Source organism: Diaphorina citri, unplaced genomic scaffold (genome assembly GCF_000475195.1).
Source record: "Diaphorina citri unplaced genomic scaffold, Diaci psyllid genome assembly version 1.1 scaffold187, whole genome shotgun sequence".
NCBI classification, from domain to species: Eukaryota; Metazoa; Arthropoda; class Insecta; order Hemiptera; family Psyllidae; genus Diaphorina; species Diaphorina citri.
The window spans coordinates 8,008-28,862 of record NW_007377624.1 but is presented as its reverse complement, the minus strand read 5'-3'; the positions used below and the strand labels follow the sequence as shown (position 1 = coordinate 28,862).

Sequence of the window (20,855 nt, the reverse complement as noted above, 5' to 3'; positions counted from 1 at the left end):
GCTTCAAGTGAGGGAAAATGCATATTGATGTTATTGATTCTATCCTGTAGGTAGGTAGGTACTAAAGTATAATGTGGGTCAAACTAAGCCACCGATATTATACGTTCACATTAACTTCACTCCATACACAAAAAGCCCACTTTGGGGTGATGTTATTGATTCTATCCTGTAGGTAGGTAGGTACTAAAGTATAATGTGGGTCAAACTAAGCCACCCATATTATACGTTCACATTAACTTCACTCCATACACAAACAGCCCCAAAAGATGGGTTAGTCTCATACGAATCTACGAAATACCTTCACAAACAACGTTAGTCCCGGACGATGCGATTTACGGAGCTACTCAATTGCTTAAAAACTACTCTTCCCTCTTCCAAAGTCTCCATTAGCTTTGGGGCAAACAGCCCCAAAAGATGGGTTAGTCTCATACGAATCTACGAAATACCTTCACAAACAACGTTAGTCCCGGACGATGCGGTTTACGGAGCTACTCAATTGCTTAAAAACTACTCTTCCCCCTTCCAAGGTCTCCATTACCTAATGATGTTATTGATTCTATCCTGTAGGTAGGTAGGTACTAAAGTATAATGTGGGTCAAACTAAGCCACCCATATTATACGTTCACATTAGCTTCACTCCATACACAAAAAGCCCACTTTGGGGCAAACAGCCCTAAAAGATGGGTTAGTCTCATACGAATCTACGAAATACCTTCACAAACAACGTTAGTCCCGGACGATGCGATTTACGGGGCTACTCAATTGCTTAAAGACTACTCTTCCCTCTTCCAAAGTCTCCATTAATTATGTCCCATTTTCCAAATTGTAGTGTGGCATTTTCCACGACTACGGGTCCCGGCTCTACTGAACAGCCTGTATCTTGCATAGCTAGACATATCATTTCGCTATCTTAGAGACATTTTAAGGTTTGGTATATTCTTTTTTCAAAGAACTTTACCTATTCAAGGTCGTAAAGTCTGGTGAAGCCTTTTACTTCTGCCGACTGAACAGATCACATTTGTTTTGTCTTTGAACTAATTTCTCACATCGACAGTATAGGACTAGGTCCTAGTACATTTATTTTGTATTATTAAAAGCCGTTTTATATTCTTTTTTCAAAGAACTTTACCTATTCAAGGTCGTAAAGTCTGGTGAAGCCTTTTACTTCTGCCGACTGAACAGATCACATTTCTTTTGTCTTTGAACTAATTTCACACATGGACATTATAGGACTAGGTCCGAGTACATTTTATTTGTATTATTAAAAGCAGTTTGGTAGGTAGGTAGGTAGGTACATACGAACTTAATCGTAAGTTGTACTTTTGGAGTACACCGATGGTGGTTGAAAACTAGCCTTCCTCTTAACGCTATCATTAGTTGTAATTGTAATTTTATCAAAGAGGGATGTTTTTCAACCCCCTGTTAGTCCTAAACCCCCAGAACAGAATCATTGAAAGATCCGTCTGAGACCGAAAATCTGGAATCCCAAGGTAGAAACACACTCGTCACGTCACGTGAGCTCATGCGGGGAGTCAGAAAGATGTAGTTCAAAGTTTTCCCATAATATTGGACAGACACACTACTATCTCATCACTTGAGCTCATAAGATCCGTCTGAGAACGAAAATCTGGAATCCCAAGGTAGAAACACACTCGTCACGTCACGTCACGTGAGCTCATGCGGGGAGTCAGAAAGATGTAGTTCAAAGTTTTCCCATAATATTGTAGGTAATTTCATTCAGGAGAGACACACTTATACTATCACATCACTTGAGCTCACGTGACGTGACGTGAGTGTGTTTGTACCTTCAGAGGTCTATGTCGTTAGGCAAAACTTCGCCCCCTCGATGATCAGAAGGTTCACATGTTGGAAGTAAAAGTGTTCTTGATTCTGACCGTATGTGTGTGTGCTTTCACAAATACAATGTATGTACCTATATACCGATGATCAGAAGGTTCACATGTTGGAAGTAAAAGTGTTCTTGATTCTGACCGTATGTGTGTGTGCTTTCACAAATACAATGTATGTATATAATTATTATTATTATTATTATTATTATTATTATTATTATTATTATTATTATTATTACTCTACCGTCATCCAAAGTCTATCGACATTAGGTACCTAGTCCCCGTCTAAAGATAGAAAATAAACCAACACCATGATTTATTTTACAGTCTTAAAAGTATTATTTGCAATCGATTATTTTATTTATTGGAGGGGGATCTAATTTATTTTAATAAATTAAGTATGTATAAACATAAAATACCAGATAATTTTATAAACAAAGTTTGTGTACTTTGAGTACTTTTTCAGCAGTTAAAACAGCTATAACAGTATTACATACATGAATTAACTAGATATTGTTGGATATTACAGGTTTGTCCTATATCGCAGTTCGGCAGAATCTGCAGTAATGTCCTGAGCTCCTGAGAGAAACAACTTTCTGTTCATTATTTAATGTGGCAGGATTCTCTAAAAGGAAAAAGGAGCTCTTCCGCCCAACCACAGGTTTTGTCGGGGATGTAATTGCTTAGATACCCGACATTGATTTGATGTAGTGGAGTTTTTGACTGAAGTAGGGCTTCCACTCTCTACAAGAAGCAGTGACATGGAATGATTGCTTACAATACATGGTCTCATTCCATATAATGCCCCTCACTCACGCTAATTCGTCTGACAGACCTGCTCTAAGCGTGAGTAGGAGAAAAATGTAGAGACCTATGTCTGTCAGACCGTCTGAGAGACTTAGGTCTCGGATTTTTCCCAACTGTCTAACAGACCCCCATGTTCCAACAGTCTGACAGACCCAGGTCAATGAGTCCGCGGTCGGTCAGATTGTCTGAGCGTGAGTGGCGGGCAAACTGACACTTCATTATCATTACATATTTTTATGACTAATTTTTCCAATAGAAACTGACGCATGATTACTCTCGATATTCAAATCAAATCTTTAAAAAGTCGCATCAAATGATCCGTGGAGAATTCAGCCTGATGGGCGCTTGTCTGCGAGGTAAACTTTCCCATGAATTACCACCACCTCCTCATCAGCAAACTACACAGAACCAGCATCACCCAGCGGCTCTTGACGCCGGCGGCTCGGTTAGGTTCAATAATATCGATGTAGAGACTACTCCCGTTCCTATCACCGTCTGAGCCGCCTACTCCTTCTATCTCGAATTCGATCTCACTGAGGATGCGATTGTGATTGGACGACTTGGCAGTGACGTCCAGGAGGTGTTTCCTCTTGGACAGGTCCACCTCTGAAATGAGAAGGAGAGACAGGAAGTTATGTTCCTTGGTCTTAAAAGGCCCCACAGGGCCCCAGAATTGCCCGCACTTAACCGAAGAGTTCGGTTGGAATATGCCCGCGACCATGTGGATTGGACACTCGCTCAATGGGGCAATGTTTTATTTTCGGACAAGTCCAGAGTATGTCTAAGAGTTCCATATGGACCTCTTGACCTTTGAGACTCACTCTGGTCTCGTCTGAAAACAAAGCATTGCCCCATTGAGCGGGTGTCCAATCCACATGGTCGCGGGCATATTCTAACAAAACTCTTCGGTTATGTGCGGGCAATTCTGGGGCCCTGTGGGGCCTTTTAACAGTCAAGTTATTCTCCTTTAACCTTATTCTCTCAGGTCAGTCATTCAAACGGACTTTTCTTACATCCTGGAGCCCCTGGCGGACGTTAAAAGCAGTGGCGCAACAATTTTCGAGTGCCTGGGAACCGACGGAACGGCCATTTTGTGCGGTTTTAAGCACTTTTCTTCTTTTTCCAGGTCTTCTATTGTGAAATCCAGTATCATGGAACCTCTTGAGAACATAATGGATGGTACTTCGAGGGACATGTAACTTCTGGGCAACGTAACGGATGCGTTACCCTCACCAATCAAGAAGGTACCAAGGTACAGCTGACAGGCGGACCTGATCAGGTCTCCAGATAATGGCTGGCCTTTTTTGTGGTTACCTTCCATCACTCACCATAAATTCGTATACTGCCTTCGGCATCCCCAATAGAATTCTTCGAGATGCACTTGTACCCGCCCAGGTCTGCCTTGCTCAGCCGACAGATGGTCAACTTCATGTACACACTATAGTAGACATTGCTGTACTCTTGCATGATGTACTTGTCGTTCTGAATGATCATGTCACCTGGTGGGAGGTATAAGAAGAGGGAAAAGTTATGATTGAGGCAAAAAAACTTTCGTCTCTTGTCTGACAAAAGAGAAGGAGAAGGAAGAAAGAAATAACTAGAAATCTAGGGTTATTTTTTATTATTTATTATTATTATTATTATTTTTTTTTGAACCCAATGAATCTGGATTTGATGAATTCAAGTAGGTATCCGGATTCGACAGATTCAGACAAAAAAAAAAAAAAAAAAACTCATTTGTAAGCCACACCGAAAACTGCCACAGAACAACTCTTTTTCATTAAGACCGTTACCCAACCCGTTTTATCAACAATCATTTTGTATTTTGGATCTGTGACGGAAGATCAATTTGGTCAAATTGAGTGGCTCTGAATCAGATACCTTATAAAACCCGACCGACGCTACGCGATGCTCAAAAACAGACCTAAATCAACTTTCTAAATCCTTCAAATCACCATTTTACATTAAAAACATACGTCTTCACCGGAGTCAAGAATAGTAGTTTCGCACAAATCACGATGTAACAATTGAACCTTTAACGCCATAATACCCCTTCACACCCTAACCCTAACCTGGCTCAAGAAAAATCATGCCAACCCAAACCAAGCCTCATGGAAATCCGACCATGTCTCTTCATCATCAAGCCAAGTCTCATACCAACCCCACCATGTCTCTTCAAGCCAAACGTCGCAAACATCAACCCTGTCCTTCAAGTGATCCTCCCCCTCCCATCATCCAACGCCTCAACCCCCGTCCTATCTACATCAATAGTGAAGGTGACTCCAACTCTCCAATATGCCATGGCTGTCACGCGTCTTCCTTCTCTCTTCGATTTCGGGACGATAAGACCATAGCAGTTACAGTTCCCTCTGTCAAACCTCTTAAAAAAAAAAATCAATTCCATGTAGGTAGTTTTAATGAAACGGTAAACAGATTACAATACCTACCTACTCTTACTGACGCACTAGCAGGATTTTAGAATGACACCCTTAACCCAGTGGAAAGGAAGAAGTGGTACCCATCAAACTGTTGACATAGTGTTCTAAGCTGACAGTTTAAATAAAGCTCTACACCTATGATTAGGTACCTTTATAGGTATCCAGTATCTACCTATACACCTACTTATTCAGATTTGTATGCCTACATTTATGTACCTACCAGTTACTATTTTGTCTTCCTTCTCTCTTCGATTTCGGGACGATAAGACCATAGCAGTTACAGTTCCCTCTGTCAAACCTCTTAAAAAAAAAAAAATGAATTTAACCGCCCCCCTTTTATTTCATATTAATTTGAAACAACTGTACCTACCAGGTACTAGTTTTTTTTAGCAAGATTTTTTGTTTATAAAATTTACACTTATTCTGTATCCTGTCTTCCTTCTCTCTTCGATTTCGGGACGATAAGACCATAGCAGTTACAGTTCCCTCTGTCAAACCTCTTGAAAAAAAAAGAGCTTTGTCGACTGTTCAGTTGAATCTAGGACAGGATTGTCCTATCATAGAGATAGCTAAATTGTATTTTAATTTCGGAAAGCGGAAACGATCCTGCATTTCCGAATGCGATCGTTATCACTCCAAAAGAGGGGAATGAGCTTTAGAAGAGGGGAAATTCAGTTGAATCTAGGACAGGATTGTCCTATCATAGAGATAGCTAAATTGTATTTTAATTTCGGAAAGCGGAAACGATCCTGCATTTCCGATTGCGATCGTTATCACGCCAAGAGAGGGGAATGAGCTTTAGAAGAGGGGAAATTCTGAAAGGAAAATACGGCTCATCTAGAAAAATTCCATCCTTAAAGGTGGTCTACCTGCCTCGGTGGTGTAGTGGTCAAGGCGCTCGCCTGGTAAACAGGAGGGCGTTGGTTCAATCCCAGCCGAGGTATGGAATTTTATCCTCAATATAATTTGAGAATTTGACCACAATAGTGGCACACGCCTGAGATCATGAGGAAAAGGTTGCGTGAAACAAATACTATAAATGTTTCAATAAATGCTTCAAGTGAGGGAAAATGCATATTGATGTTATTGATTCTATCCTGTAGGTAGGTAGGTACTAAAGTATAATGTGGGTCAAACTAAGCCACCGATATTATACGTTCACATTAACTTCACTCCATACACAAAAAGCCCACTTTGGGGCAAACAGCCCCAAAAGATGGGTTAGTCTCATACGAATCTACGAAATACCTTCACAAACAACGTTAGTCCCGGACGATGCGGTTTACGGAGCTACTCAATTGCTTAAAAACTACTCTTCCCCCTTCCAAGGTCTCCATTACCTAATTATGTCCCATTTTCCAAATTGTAGTGTGGCATTTTCCACGACTACGGCTCCCGGCTCTACTGAACAGCCTGTATCTTGCATAGCTAGACATATCATTTCGCTATCTTAGAGACATTTTAAGGTTTGGTATATTCTTTTTTCAAAGAACTTTACCTATTCAAGGTCGTAAAGTCTGGTGAAGCCTTTTACTTCTGCCGACTGAACGGATCACATTTCTTTTGTCTTTGAACTAATTTCACACATGGACATTATAGGACTAGGTCCGAGGACATTTATTTTGTATTATTAAAAGCAGTTTGGTAGGTAGGTACATACGAACTTAATCGTAAGTTGTACTTTTGGAGTAAACTGATGGTGGTTGAAAACTAGCCTTCCTCTCAACGCTATCATTAGTTGTAATTGTAATTTTATCGAGGAGGGATGTTTTTCAACCCCCTGTTAGTCCTAAACCCCCAGAACAGAATCACTGAAAGATCCGTCCGTAAGTTGTACTTTTGGAGTACACCGATGGTGGTTGAAAACTAGCCTTCCTCTTAACGCTATCATTAGTTGTAATTGTAATTTTATCGAGGAGGGATGTTTTTCAACCCCCTGTTAGTCCTAAACCTCCAGAACAGAATCATTGAAAGATCCGTTTGTAATTTTATCAAAGAGGGATGTTTTTCAACCCCCTGTTAGTCCTAAACCCCCAGAACAGAATCATTGAAAGATCCGTCTGAGACCGAAAATCTGGAATCCCAAGGTAGAAACACACTCGTCACGTCACGTGAGCTCATGCGGGGAGTCAGAAAGATGTAGTTCAAAGTTTTCCCATAATATTGTAGGTAATTTCATTCAGGACAGACACACTACTATCACATCACTTGAGCTCACGTGACGTGACGTGAGTGTGTTTGTACCTTCAGAGGTCTATGTCGTTAGGCAAAACTTCGCCCCCTCGATGATCAGAAGGTTCACATGTTGGAAGTAAGAGTGTTCTTGATTCTGACCGTATGTGTGTGTGCTTTCACAAATACAATGTATGTATATAGCTACTAATAGATCTCTGACAGTATGTCAGCTAAGTTCTACTTGGACTTTGGACCAGGGTGTGTGGTGTGAGAGTGTCAGGGTCACGATTAGCCATGTAAAGCAGGGCCGGACACAACCGGCCTCGGAGCTAACTAAGGGTATATCCCAATAAGAACGCAAGATTTGATTGTTTAATAAAACATGGTTCTCCGTGGAAAAAAAATTGACTTCCTAGTTGATTTGAGAAGTAAACATTTTCTACTTGGACTTTGGACCAGGGTGTGTGGTGTGAGAGTGTCAGGGTCACGATTAGCCATGTAAAGCAGGGCCGGACACAACCGGCCTTGGAGCTAACTAAAGGGTATCCCAATAAGAACGCAAGATTTGATTGTTTAATAAAACATGGTTCTCCGTGGGAAAAAATGACTTCCTAGATGATTTGAGAAGTAAACATTCTGAAATTTTGTATGGAACAATAACCAGACAAATAACCTCCTCGACTTTGATGGTACATTCGTTCTCTTTTGACAAAATTTTCGATGACAAATTTGAAGAAATCAGGTTCCTTTGACAAGCCTGGGCAAGGGGGCATGGGACCGGAACCCCCCTGATCATCGGGCCTGATGTAAAGTCCACTCCTACCATAATATAGCACATAAATACCTTTACTCTACATTACTTTGAGCTAGAGCCATTTGACACTGTCTGGTTTTCAAATGATGCAGTTTCTTTTGTTCTTATTTGCATCTGAAAGATAAATCTTCATTTCAATTCGACCTACATCCGACTCAAAATAATACAAACAGGACATGCTCGTACCAATTGTTAGATGGTAGTGGTTTTAAGGATTATGAAACTAGTAGGTATATCAAAAAATTACCAATACTCCTTAACAAATTTCGATATTCGACTCGTAAGTAGGTGTAGGTATCTAGCGTATCCTGGGGGCATGGGACCGGAACCCCCCTGATCATCGGGCCTGATGTAAAGTCCACTCCTACCATAATATAGCACATAAATACCTTTACTCTGCATTACTTTGAGCTAGAACCATTTGACACTGTCTGGTTTTCAAATGATGCAGTTTCTTTTGTTCTTATTTGCATCTGAAAGATAAATCAAGATAAATCTTCATTTCAATTCGACCTACATCCGACTCAAAATAATACAAACAGAACAGAACAAATTATTAGATGGTAGTGGTTTTAAGGATTATGAAACTAGTAGGTATATCAAAAAATTACCAATACTCCTTAACAAAAATTTCGATATTCGACTCGTAAGTAGGTGCTGTCTGGTTTTCAAATGATGCAGTTTCTTTTGTTCTTATTTGCATCTGAAAGATAAATCTTCATTTCGATTCGACCTACATCCGACTCGAAACTCGAAATAATACAAACAGGACATACTGTCTGGTTTTCAAATGATGCAGTTTCTTTTGTTCTTATTTGCATCTGAAAGATAAATCTTCATTTCGATTCGACCTACATCCGACTCAAAATAATACAAACAGAACATAATCGTACAAATTATTAGATGGTAGTGGTTTTAAGGATTATGAAACTAGTAGGTATATCAAAAAATTACCAATACTCCTTAACAAATTTCGATATTCGACTCGTAAGTAGGTGTATCTAGCGTATCCATAAACAGTTTATTTTATTTGATTTTTTGACTGACATTACACACTTGTGCTTGGTACCCATAATGTAATATCCTTATATCAGACTTGGTCTTACTAATTCATCGACTCCTTATTCAGATATTATTATATTGTTCTCTCAGCTATGATATCCAGTATGTTAGTATGTAAAGGTGTATTCAGGCAGCTTTCTAACTAAAGTTAAATTACCCATAGAAATGCCAATTGACAGTAATCGTTATTGATACATAGAGACTAGGCATATTTCAATAACTAAGGTGGAATATCTACATTTGGTAAGCTCACTTTGAAATTCATTTTAAAATTATTTAAATTTCTGACATTCTTAAAAACACTTGTGCTTGGTACCCATAATGTAATATCCTTATATCAGACTTGGTCTTACTAATTCATCGACTCCTTATTCAGATATTATTATACCTATTGTTCTCTCAGCTATGATATCCAGTATGTTAGTATGTAAAGATGTATTCAGGCAGCTTTCTAACTATAGTTAAATTACCCATAGAAATGCCAATTGACAGTAATCGTTATTGATACATAGAGACTAGGCATATTTCAATAATTAAGGTGGAATATCTACATTTGGTAAGCTCACTTTGAAATTCATTTTAAAATCATTTAAATTTCTGACATTCTTAAAAATAGATAGGTATTTAAAGTTCTTCACACAAAAAGTGAAAATATCCTGCTTGTAGTACTTGTTGTATCCCATGACGGCCTATTAAAAATAGATAGGTACTTAAAGTTCTTTACACAAAAAGTGAAAATATCCTGCTTGTAGTACTTGTTGTATCCCATGACGGCCTATGCGGGTGTGCGGGTGTCAAATAAATAATCGATGGTCATCAATACCTATGTAGGTATAGGTATCTAAGTATCTACCATTCGGTGGGTAATCTGTATTGTAGGTAACTTATTTATTTTGAGGTGCTTTCAAACACACTAGGCTCCTTACGACACTTTTCTTTTTCGAAACTGTGTGAAGGCCATTGATGGTAGATTTACAGTTAGATATTTCTATTTCTAATCATGAATTATCTTCGAATCATTCCCGAGCGTTAGGTAGCATCTCAGCAACAAATAATAGATGAATTTAATTCTTTATCATGGCTTGAGACCCGCGGGGGTCTTACAGGGAATTAAATAGAAATAGAGGAAGGTTGATTATCAAACACCTCTGGTTCGAATCATTCCCGAGCGTTAGGTAGCATCTCAGCAACAAATAATAGATGAATTTAATTCTTTATCATGGCTTGAGACCCGCGGGGGGCTTAAATAGAAATAGAGGAAGGTTCATTACCTAACACCTCTGGTAGACAAAGTGAAAAATTACCCACACTTGGGACTTGGGATTTCTAATGTTCTCTCTCTGGGCACTATGAAATTTCAAATTAAATTTGTGTGATAATATCTACGTATGTATCATGTTTCACTTCCGCATTCTGTCATCAGCCAATCACAAGAGACCATGACGTCAGTCATAAAACCGTGACGCTGGAGGTTAGGTTAGTCAGGAGAGGAGAGCGACGATGAAAAAAGTAAAAAAGATTTTGTGTTTGGTGTAAATTTAATGTTCTACAATAAAAAGGCCAGTTAATCAATGTAAATAAAATAGTGTGTTCATCATTTATTATTAGATAGAATATAACAATTTGGACATTGTTTCTAATTTCTTTTCCTTTAATAAATGAAAGCTACGTGAGAAATTAAAGGTACCAGTACATTAACAAACAATAAAGCTGCAAGGTTTTTGAGAGATTGGAAAAAGTTTGAGATACAGATCTCAAGGGCTGACTATGTTAGAGGTATACATCATCGATGATGGAGGCCATTGCTAGAAGCATTTTCACCATAAGCTAAAAGTCCATCCCTTAACACTATACAATACCTACCTATTCATAAATATGCAATACCCGAGACTCCATGACTATGTTAGAGGTATACATCATCGATGATGGAGGCCATTGCTATTAGAAGCATTTTCACCATAAGCTAAAAGTCCATCCCTTAACACTATACAATACATACCTATTGTCCTATTCATAAATATGCAATACCTGAGACTCCACTCTTTGGCGTTGTATTTCTCAGCATTGGACCCAAGAGACCGCTTTTCCATCAAACTCGGTAGTTGCTTTCACAGTTCCACACTTGTCTTGAGACGCTGGAGTCCTGGGTTCTTTATTAAAATCTACAGTGTGGCCCAATTGATCTAAAAACGGACAATTTGAGAAATGCTTAATACTTTGAGAACAGCTTTTACTTTGAGAATTGGCATAGACAATTCTGAACGGGGTAGACGACCTCTCAATGGAGCAGTAGGCTCCTATAATGCACTTTGGAAAAATGTATTAATTTCACGTACCCTTAATACTTTGAGAACAGCTTTTACTTTGAGAATTGGCATAGACAATTCTGAACGGGGTAGACGACCTCTCAAAGATGAGAGAGAGAGAGGAAGGGGGGGGGGGGGGGGGGGGGGGGGGGGAGACAATCAGGGAATCATAGATAGTTTATTGATACTCAGCTACCATGTAAACCTTCCCCTCTGGAGAGGGAGAGAGAGAGAGAGAGGGAGAAAAAGGCAGAGGGGGAGGGGGGAGAAAACGGGAAATAGGGAGAAGAGGGGGAGGGAGAAAGCGGAAGAGAGAGAGAGAGAGGAGAGAGCTGGACTCATACTTAGGACTATACTGATGTTAACTTTATCTAGGAACTTCACTTTTTTGTAGAGGGAATTGTAACAACGAGAAAGAAGACAGCCTAGGAGAAAGCCAGCCGTTCCGAGAACGATCCTTATCTGTTTAGGATAACGTTCGGCCCGGGCAGTAATCAGATTTGCGACTTAAGGTCAGCCACTCACTATCAACTCTATCAAGTAGACCTGACAGGTGCACCTGATCAGGTCCGCTTTTCAGGTCTACCTGATACCTGATGAGCACACACACACACCATCAGGTAGACCTAAGAAGTACACCCGATCAGGTCCGCCTGTCAGGTCCACGTGATACTTGATGAGCGTATACACTATCAGGTAGACCTGACAGTCGGGCCTGATCAGGTGTATCTGTCAGGTCTACCTGATAGTGAGTGGCTGGCCTAACAGCGTAGGTCTTATCGTCTCGAAATTGAAGACAGAAGGAAGACAGGATAGGAGAAAGCCAGCCGTTCCGAAAACGAACATTATCCCATCAGGATAAAATCCGCCCCGGGCGGGAATCGAACCCGCGGCCTAGCGCTTACAAGGCAGACGCGCTACCAACTAAGCTAACTAGGCTGGCAGACTTGACTCTTTTGGGGCGTTTTGTCCCGAATTTCCGTTTTTGTCCCAGAAAAAATTCGGGACGCGTTTTTTAACTTCAAAATTAGGTACCTCTATATATCAGAATTTGTTCTTAACTTGTTTAAATTTGTCATGCTTTCATCAGTTTGCTCTTCCACTTTGCTAAACGTTTATAAACGAGAAAATGTTGTATTGGCTGTCACGCCCCCATTACCGGAGACCTGGTCAAAGCTCTAGGTAAGGCTAAAAACAGGAGAGCACAGAGCTTTATGGTCTCAGCTCTGTACGGTTTCAATCCATTGGTTCCTTCTACATAAATATGAGCTCGATACTCTCCGCTCCACTTTGGTAGCCTATTTTTGAGGAGGAGCTCCATAAAATAATACTGTCCTCACAAAAGCTGAATGCACTCAATGTTAGTGGTACCTAGTTCTCAATTATGACAACTAAGTCAGGGTTTTCATAAAATTTTAATGCCTGTTAAACTGTTGGTGTGAAGTGTAAAGGGACTAGTCGGTCTAAGACTTTTAGAATTCCAAGTCTAAATGCTAAGGAATTTTATTTTTGTGAAATTTATTGTGGGCTGAGTTTCCTCCACTTTTCCCGATTTCTAGGTCACTCCTGGCATCCAGAACACTTCCGTTGTTACCACTGCCGGTGTGTTCTTCGGGATGCCCGCTTCCATGTACACCAAGGTGTCCCCTATTGTCGTCAGGATTATGCTGAGCTATTCCTGAAGAAATGTGCGGACTGTGGTTTGCCCATTGAGGGCGTGGTTGTGGCTGCCCTTGGCCAGACTTGGCACAGGTATTATTATTTCCTCCTCGGCCAGGGTTTGTGGCATCTCCGGGTTGGGAGTCAGTGCTCTTGACCCCTTGGCTTACCTAAGTTGGAAATTTACTGCAATCTATAGGATTTGTATTGTAGAGATTTTAGTCAGTTTAGGCTTAGGGTCCATCAGAGTATAGACTTCTAGGTCATTTTTCTGTTCGCCTGACTAACTGTACTTGGACGGGGATGAACTAACAACAGTGTTCAACTTTGAATACTACGTCAATCATAAATGACTGACACCACCCCTTCGAAACAACACCTTTTTGTTTGGGCACATAATATGTAGTATTAGTATGACATTTCCTTCAAAGTTCCCACAAAAAGGATTTTGCCTCGTTTATCTGGCGTCCTATTTCTCCAACTCTACAACTTTCTCTTCTGTGGCGAGAACGAGAGTTAGAACTCTAGTACGATTCCAGATCTTCCGTTTTCCAGGTATCACTTCGTCTGTTCCCTATGCGGCATACCGCTGCTCAACCGCGGTGGCTATTATCAACGAGACGATTGTGCCTTCTGCACCGCATGCTTCCTATCCAATATGGCGGACAAATCCAAGATGGCGGATACAGCTGTTGAGGCATCTCCCAGTGGACTACAAGACGAGAAGTTTTGGACTGTTAGAGTTGAGGACAGTTGTGGACTGAGTGGTCTGCTGTCGGGCATGTTAAATCAGGCATTCATGACGTCACAAGTAGACATTTGCTCCGTGTGAGAAGTATCCTCCTGAGTAAATTGAAACCTCTTTCTGTAACTGAGTGACGAATTGTAGATCAGATTGCATAAAATCTAATGTTCTGCACTTTACATTTAACTGTTATTAAACTCATAACAAACTAAGATAAAATCTTACATAGAAGGATTTCGTTTCCTCGAATTTCTATCTGGTAGTGTGTTTCTATCTTTAGGCTGCTCCTAGGTGTCTGGCTAAAGGGCAAACATTTCGATGTGAGAATCACTTCATCAGAGGTTATGAAGGTGTACCTGATTCAATCAATGTCGCCCTTATCGGTCCATTGACGCTCCGACAGACCTAGATTGTCCTAGATCTGTCTGACCGACGGAATGTGTGGGGCGGAAAAAGCTTCCGTTTTCAGACCGTCTGAGAGTCGTAGAAGTCAGAAGCTTCTCCCGCCACACACGTCCTGGCGGTCGCATGAGTGGCCAATCTTACCAAAAGCCCACCTGAGACTTAGGTGTAGGGGGCAAATAGCCATAAAGGATGGGTTGCTTCTACGAATCTACCAAGATCCTCCCGAGTCTCTCACCTGATTCCCTTGTCCAGTAGTTGATGGCTTTGGGAGAGGCTTCTACATGACATTGCAAAGTTACATTGGTACCCAGAGGGGCACCCACTAGCTGATTTGGCACCTGGATGAGAGGGTGAACTGGAAAAAGAGAAGGAAAGAGGGTAATCTGATTACTATTGTCAAAATAATAATCAGGATAATACCTAAAATTTTAAGAAAAAGTATCAGCTGAATATGGCAATATCACTTCTTTGGGTGTAGCTGAGGAAACGGGTAGCTTATAATTATCAGCGAATATCAGCGTTACTAAAAACTAAAAGCCTTAGGAGTTAGTGATGTTCAACCTGTCCTTTTTGGCTTTGTTCAATTTTTAGAGTGCATCTTCTATGCTCGAAAAATCTGATTCTGTTTTTCATTAGACCAGGACGTTAGTATTATTCCTACCCCAGTGGTATCCTCTAGATCCACATCTCCTCAAAGTATACACCCTGTATATTGTAATTTCCGAAGGCAATCCGACTTGAGCCACCCTGTATTATTTATGAGCAGAGTGATCATTTTGAAATTTGAAAAACAGACAGAGATAGAGAGAGAGAGAGAGAGAGAGAGAGGGGGGAAAGGAGGGTATGTGTGAGAGAGAAAGGAGGGTGAGGTAAATCAAAAGATAGCAGATACAAAAATAAAGGTCAAAAAAGGGGACGAGAGAGAAAGAGAGGAAGGAAGAGGGGGAGAGAGAGAGAGAGAGAGAGAAAAGGGAAAGGGAGAAAAAGAGGGAGAGATCATTTGAGTATTGCAAAAAAGTGATCCAACTAGAGAGAGATAGAGATAGAAAAGCAGGAAGAGATAAAATTATTGAGGCTGATAGGGAGAGAGAGAGGGATATATTGGTGAGGAGAGAAAAAGGGAGTTTTTGGCGAGGGGAAAAGGGATTTTTTGGAAAATGAAGGGGGAATCGGAGGGATATTTTGGACAAAGAGGAAGGAAGAGAGATTTTGAATTAATCATCCGTTAAGTTTCGATGCTGCCCTCGAGTTTCGTATTTCCGGCTCTGAATTGAATGTTTTTTTGCCTAACCCTTTGGAGATTGCAGCAGTTTTTTCTCTCTCGATTAGTATAGGTAACCTAGATTCGCTAATCGCTTAGGTCGTTTTTTTTCTCCGCGAATATTGTGTTGCGAATCTGTGACTGGTCAAAGTAAAACACAGAAATCAAGGCCATCTCAACAGTTTTCCTATTTTTTACCACTTGAAAAATAACTCGAAAACCCCCTTGTTTGTCTATACGTTCCACACCATCATTTTGTTTATTTTTCAACGGGTCTTCAAAAAGATTTATTTGACACAAAATTTACGACCATGGGGAGTCATAAATAAAGACAATTTATGCTGAAAAACTCAAATTGTCCACGTAAAAACATAATACTAATAATACATAATATTACATACTATACATAATTACAAACCATACCTATGTATATTTATTAATGACGAAGAAGATCATGTTGTTATAACTAATGACGTCAGAGAACTCAGAAAGAAACTGAGAACCTTACTGGTCACAGAAACTGACCTCATAGAAGTTATAGTCCAACTACTATGTACATACTACATAGTAGTTATTTATTAATATTGACTGTAAAAATATCCTTCAGGTGTACGCATAACGTACTTAAGTGATCTACGTATGAAAACCCCTATGCAATAGAGTAGTCACTAGTCATTGTAATCCATTACATCGACTACTATACGTATAATGGATGGTAAGATTCAGGCCCGTTCAAAGCTTAATCAGACTTTCGGGCTAAAGGTACACGAACACTTTATCCGTCAAGGATACGTTCCGTCACCGTTCTGTCACCTTACGGTTGTTGTTTTTTCCCCTCGCTAAAGAATTAGTAAAGATCGAGTGCGAAGGGCATCCCCTCATAAAATTTTGTACAAACAGCCCAAAAAAAAACACCCTAGGGCTGATTGAGGGCTGACGAAAAACGCCGACCCCGTCTGAGCACGGGAAAAGGCGAGAGAAAAGAAGAAGAGCTCATTTCATAATACTTTATATTGGATCAAATGCACGACTGGCGCTCTTAAGAAGCCTGGATCATGGATCAAATGGGACCCCCCTCCCCCTATGTGAAAGACCCTGATAAGATTAGAGATATCATATTTGGGATTATGTACATAAGTACGTACTTATATAATTATGTAATTAATTACATACCTGACCTACGTAAAGTCCGTTGTTTTTTCCCCTCGCTAAAGAATTAGTAAAGATCGAGTGCGAAGGGCATCCCCTCATAAAATTTTGTACAAACAGCCCAAAAAAACACCCTAGGGCTGATTGAGGGCTGACGAAAAACGCCGACCCTGTCTGAGCACGGGAAAAGGCAAGAGAAAAGAAGAAGACGTTTAGCTCATTTCATATTACATACTTTATATTGGATCAAATGCACGACTGGCGCTCTTAAGAAGCCTGGATCATTGATCAAATGGAACCCCGCTCCCCCTATGTGAAAGACCCTGATAAGATTAGAGATATCATAATTGGGATTATGTAAATAAGTTCGTATATAATTATGTAAATAATTACATACCTGACCTACGTAAAGTCGGATGCAATAGACATGTAACCTATGTCACTTGATTGAGGAATTTCTCACAGGTAACACTCACTTACGAGTGTTTCTCTTACATAATTCAGTGAAATGATTTCCTAGTAAGTACCTTACTAACAGGCACGTTGATAATCTTCAATGCTTCGTACGTAAGCATTTTTCTGGTACCTGTCCGTACTGGGGTACTCGAGGAAATGAGGAATTCTTTTCACTATTAATCACCTTCCTTTGCCAGCGCCTAGTTAGCTTGGTTGGTAGTGCGTCTTGCCTATGTAAGCGCTGAGGCCGCGGTTCGATTCCGCCCGGGCGGGGATTTTATCCTGATGGGGATAATGTTCAGTCTCGGAGACGGCTGGCTTTCTCCTATTCTGCTCTTCCTTCTCCTCTTCGTTCACTCGGGACGATACGCGCACTAGCAGTTACACTGCTCATAGTGAGTAAGAAACATTGGTGGGGCCAACTCCTATATCAACTAGAAAAAGAGAGAGAGAGAGAGAGAGAGAGAGAGAGAGAGAGAAAAGAAGGAAGAAAGAGACGGAGAGGGAGGTTTTTGATTCTCAGTTTAACACGTTGATCCCTCATGTCAGATAAAATGCGGGCAAAGAAAAGAGTGACAGCTTGATTCCGCCCTGTCCTACATTTGGTACCTTTCCCCTTCTTTATCTCAACTTTCCAATGTTTATTTCACTTTTTTACTTTCCATTCCATGTTACGTCTTCTCCGTCCTCCTGTATGGCGTAGAAAGCTGGACAGTAACAAAAGAAACCACAAAAAAGCTTGAAGCGTTTGAACTATGGCTGTACAGGAGAATGCTGAAAATCCCGTGGACGCAAAAAGTCACCAACATCGAAGTACTCCGACGGATGAAGAAGGAGCCAGAGCTGGTAAACACAGTAAAATGCCGCAAACTCGGATACCTCGGCCATATCATGAGGAACACGGAAAGATATGGTCTTCTCCAACAAATCTTGCAAGGTAAAATCAATAGCAAGAGAGGTCCCGGCAGAAGAAGAATCTCGTGGTTGGCCAACCTCAGAATCTGGTTCGACAAATCATCAGCCGAACTCTTCCGGATTGCCACCAACAAGATAAAAATAGCCATGATGATCGCCAACATTCGGAACGGATAGGCACTCAAAGAAGAAGAAGTTACACTTTCCTCGGTCAAACCTCTTAAAAAAAAAAAAAAATCACCTTATTGGAAAAATACAGGCCAGCCTAGTTAGCTAGGAGGGTAGAGCACCCTGCCTTGTAAGCTCTAGGTCGCGGGTTCAGTTTCTGCCCGGGCCGAATGCTTGAGAACGAAACACTTTTGACTTTTGGGCCAAAAGCCATGGGTAGGGTTACACGTAGTAGTCCAAGGTATTCGAATTGACTACTTAATTAATCAATCAATCAATTAACTAACCTTTAAACATTAAGGAGGCTGCAATTATGTGATCAAAATACCAAAGAAATTAGAATGAAATCCCATGCCTCCAGTTGGAATTCGAACCAGAAGTTCTCCTATTAACCAACCGTTTAACCACAATGTAACCGCTACCAAGACAGGCATCAAAACATCAAATATTAAATAATAAGCGACAGTAGTTACCACGTTACGAGTTAGATCTGAAAATAAGGAAATTCTACGCAATTCCCTACGTCAAACTTCAAGTTAACCATGGTTTTTACGAGTTTACGATATAATTTATGTATTTTCCTAACAATAGGGAAGATTCGCCAGGTGATTGATAGGAAGTATAGAATAGAATAGAATTGGATAGGATAGAATGGAATAGAATAGAAAACATAGGAGTGGTTTGTTAAGCTGTTTGTTTTGTGTCACACACACCTTGCCTACTTCAAGAGCTTACGTGCATAAGTCGTGCGGTATTTTTGTTTACAAAAACTGTCGATTTTGTAAACAAATTATCGAGTTTGTTTATTAAGTCTTGCGTTATTTAGCTAAAGCTGTATTTTATTAAGCGACTTTCTTATAGTTAACACGGCTGAACCAATGAGATTCCACTTTGGCCTCCACAAAGCGGAATCTCACAATCTCATAGGGGGTAAATTCCCCTTAGGGCTGAGCAAATTTTTTTGATGACTATGGATTTTGCAAACACATTATCGAGTTTGTGAAGTCCTGCGGTATTTTTGTTAACAAAAACTGTCAATTTTGTAATCAAATTTTAGAGCATGTATATTGTATAATTTGTGTGCGTTGTTTACAAACAATGTCGATTTTGAAAGCAAAATTTCGAGTCTGTGTACTCTGTGTAAGTCTTGCGGTATTTTTGTTTACAAAAATCGTCGATTTTGTAAGCAAATCATCGAGCTTGTATGCGGTATTTGTGTTGACAAAGCTATCGCAATGTGTAAACAAATTATCTATGAAATTCCTAAGCTGTAAATAGTACACTTGTGAGATATGTGACTGTGTGACTAGCATTGTTAAGTGTGTCACACCCCTGCCAATAGGAATAACTTGAGGATAAGTTGGGTACGTATTAGCATAGACAATCAGCTATTGTTGAATGCGCAAAATGGCCAAGAGTCTTTTTGAAGAGGTTTGATTGAGGGAACTGTATACTGCTAAGGTCTTATTGTCCCGAAATCAAAGAGAGAAGGAAGACAGGATAGGAGAAAGCCAGCCGTTCCGAGAACGAACCTTGCCCCTTCTGGATAAAATCCGCCCCGGGCGGGAATCAAACACACCTCTATCAAACCTCTTCAAAATTATAATGTTATATTTTTTCCCCCGGCAAAAATCCTTTCTTACCTAGGTACTTACTTACTATGGGTTCCGGGAGATGTTGATTGACTTGGGCGACTTTTACGTCTTTTGTGATTCTTTCGCACTAATCTAAATTTGTTTACATTCTTGTTAATCTAAATGAGTTTATAGTCTTAATCTAACTTTGTTTATATTCTTGATCTAAATTAGTTTACATTCTTAATCTTTTGTTTACTTTTTGTCCTACCCAAAAGATTTATAGGCCGCCTGCAGGTAGGGTTGGGTGGTTGGTTGACAGACCGACTTGTTATCTAATCAGCTGAAGTAAACATTCTCACAATCACTGATGTTATTCGCCTATTGCGTTCTACTATGTCTTCCTTTTTAGATAGAGTTCAAGTTTATCTAATAGTCTCCAATCCAAAACCAGTTTGAAAATGAGGAAAAAAACTAATAACAAATGAGTGACTTACCAAAAGTTCAACGTGTTTTTGTAGGAGTGTGAGTAAATTACATACCTGTGAACACAGAGAATAAAACGAAATTATAAGCATGAGCCACAAGAATCACGTCGTCAGAAAAGAAGAAGGAAAAATAAATAATAAATAAATCCAAATTGGAAAATAGGAAAGTTAAGGGAGAAAAATATCTATGAAGGTAGGATGCTCATATGTGAAAAATGATACCTATTTTTCAGGAAAAAGACGCTCCAATGACGAAGTTGGAAAAAGGTTCTTCTTCTTTGGGTGCCTATCCGTTCTGAATGTTGGCGATCATCATGGCTATTTTTATCTTGTTGGTGGCAATCCGGAAGAGTTCGGCTGATGATTTGTCGAACCAGATTCTGAGGTTAGCCAACCACGAGATTCTTCTTCTGCCGGGACCTCTCTTGCTATTGATTTTACCTTGCAAGATTTGTTGGAGAAGACCATATCTTTCCGTGTTCCTCATGATATGGCCGAGGTATCCGAGTTTGCGGTATTTTACTGTGTTTACCAGCTCTGGCTCCTTCTTCATCCGTCGGAGTACTTCGATGTTGGTGACTTT

General features: G+C 40.1%; 2 protein-coding genes across 2 annotated transcripts; one reads left to right on the top strand and one right to left on the bottom strand.

The window, feature by feature from the left end:
- Positions 1 to 2,408: 2,408 nt before the first annotated feature.
- LOC103505640 (lachesin-like) lies at positions 2,409 to 17,246 on the bottom strand. Its single transcript, XM_008469996.3, has 4 exons — positions 17,204 to 17,246; positions 14,497 to 14,616; positions 3,986 to 4,156; positions 2,409 to 3,263 (listed from the first exon to the last, which is right to left on the bottom strand). Exons 1-4 carry the CDS (start codon positions 17,244 to 17,246, stop codon positions 3,031 to 3,033), a joined length of 567 nt encoding a protein of 188 aa, XP_008468218.1. The 3' UTR covers positions 2,409 to 3,030.
- LOC103505631 (PDZ and LIM domain protein 7-like) lies at positions 4,510 to 14,037 on the top strand. The gene is made up of 4 exons (XM_008469985.3): positions 4,510 to 4,958; positions 12,591 to 12,634; positions 13,012 to 13,204; positions 13,667 to 14,037. Exons 1-4 carry the CDS (start codon positions 4,747 to 4,749, stop codon positions 13,941 to 13,943), a joined length of 726 nt encoding a protein of 241 aa, XP_008468207.1. The 5' UTR covers positions 4,510 to 4,746; the 3' UTR covers positions 13,944 to 14,037.
- Positions 17,247 to 20,855: the final 3,609 nt, after the last annotated feature.

Excerpts from the sequence above, each read along its gene's own strand:
- LOC103505631 (XM_008469985.3), top strand. The coding sequence starts at position 4,747 with ATGCCAACCCAAACCAAGCCTCATGGAAATCCGACCATGTCTCTTCAT. Across the intron at positions 12,635-13,011 it reads AGACCTGGTCAAAGCTCTAG|GTCACTCCTGGCATCCAGAA; the intron begins GTAAGGCTAAAA and ends CCCGATTTCTAG. Across the intron at positions 13,205-13,666 it reads CTTGGCCAGACTTGGCACAG|GTATCACTTCGTCTGTTCCC; the intron begins GTATTATTATTT and ends TCCGTTTTCCAG.
- LOC103505640 (XM_008469996.3), bottom strand. The coding sequence starts at position 17,246 with ATGCTTACGTACGAAGCATTGAAGATTATCAACGTGCCTGTTA. Across the intron at positions 4,157-14,496 it reads CTACTGGACAAGGGAATCAG|GTGACATGATCATTCAGAAC; the intron begins GTGAGAGACTCG and ends ACCTCCCACCAG. Across the intron at positions 3,264-3,985 it reads AGGCAGTATACGAATTTATG|AGGTGGACCTGTCCAAGAGG; the intron begins GTGAGTGATGGA and ends TTCTCATTTCAG.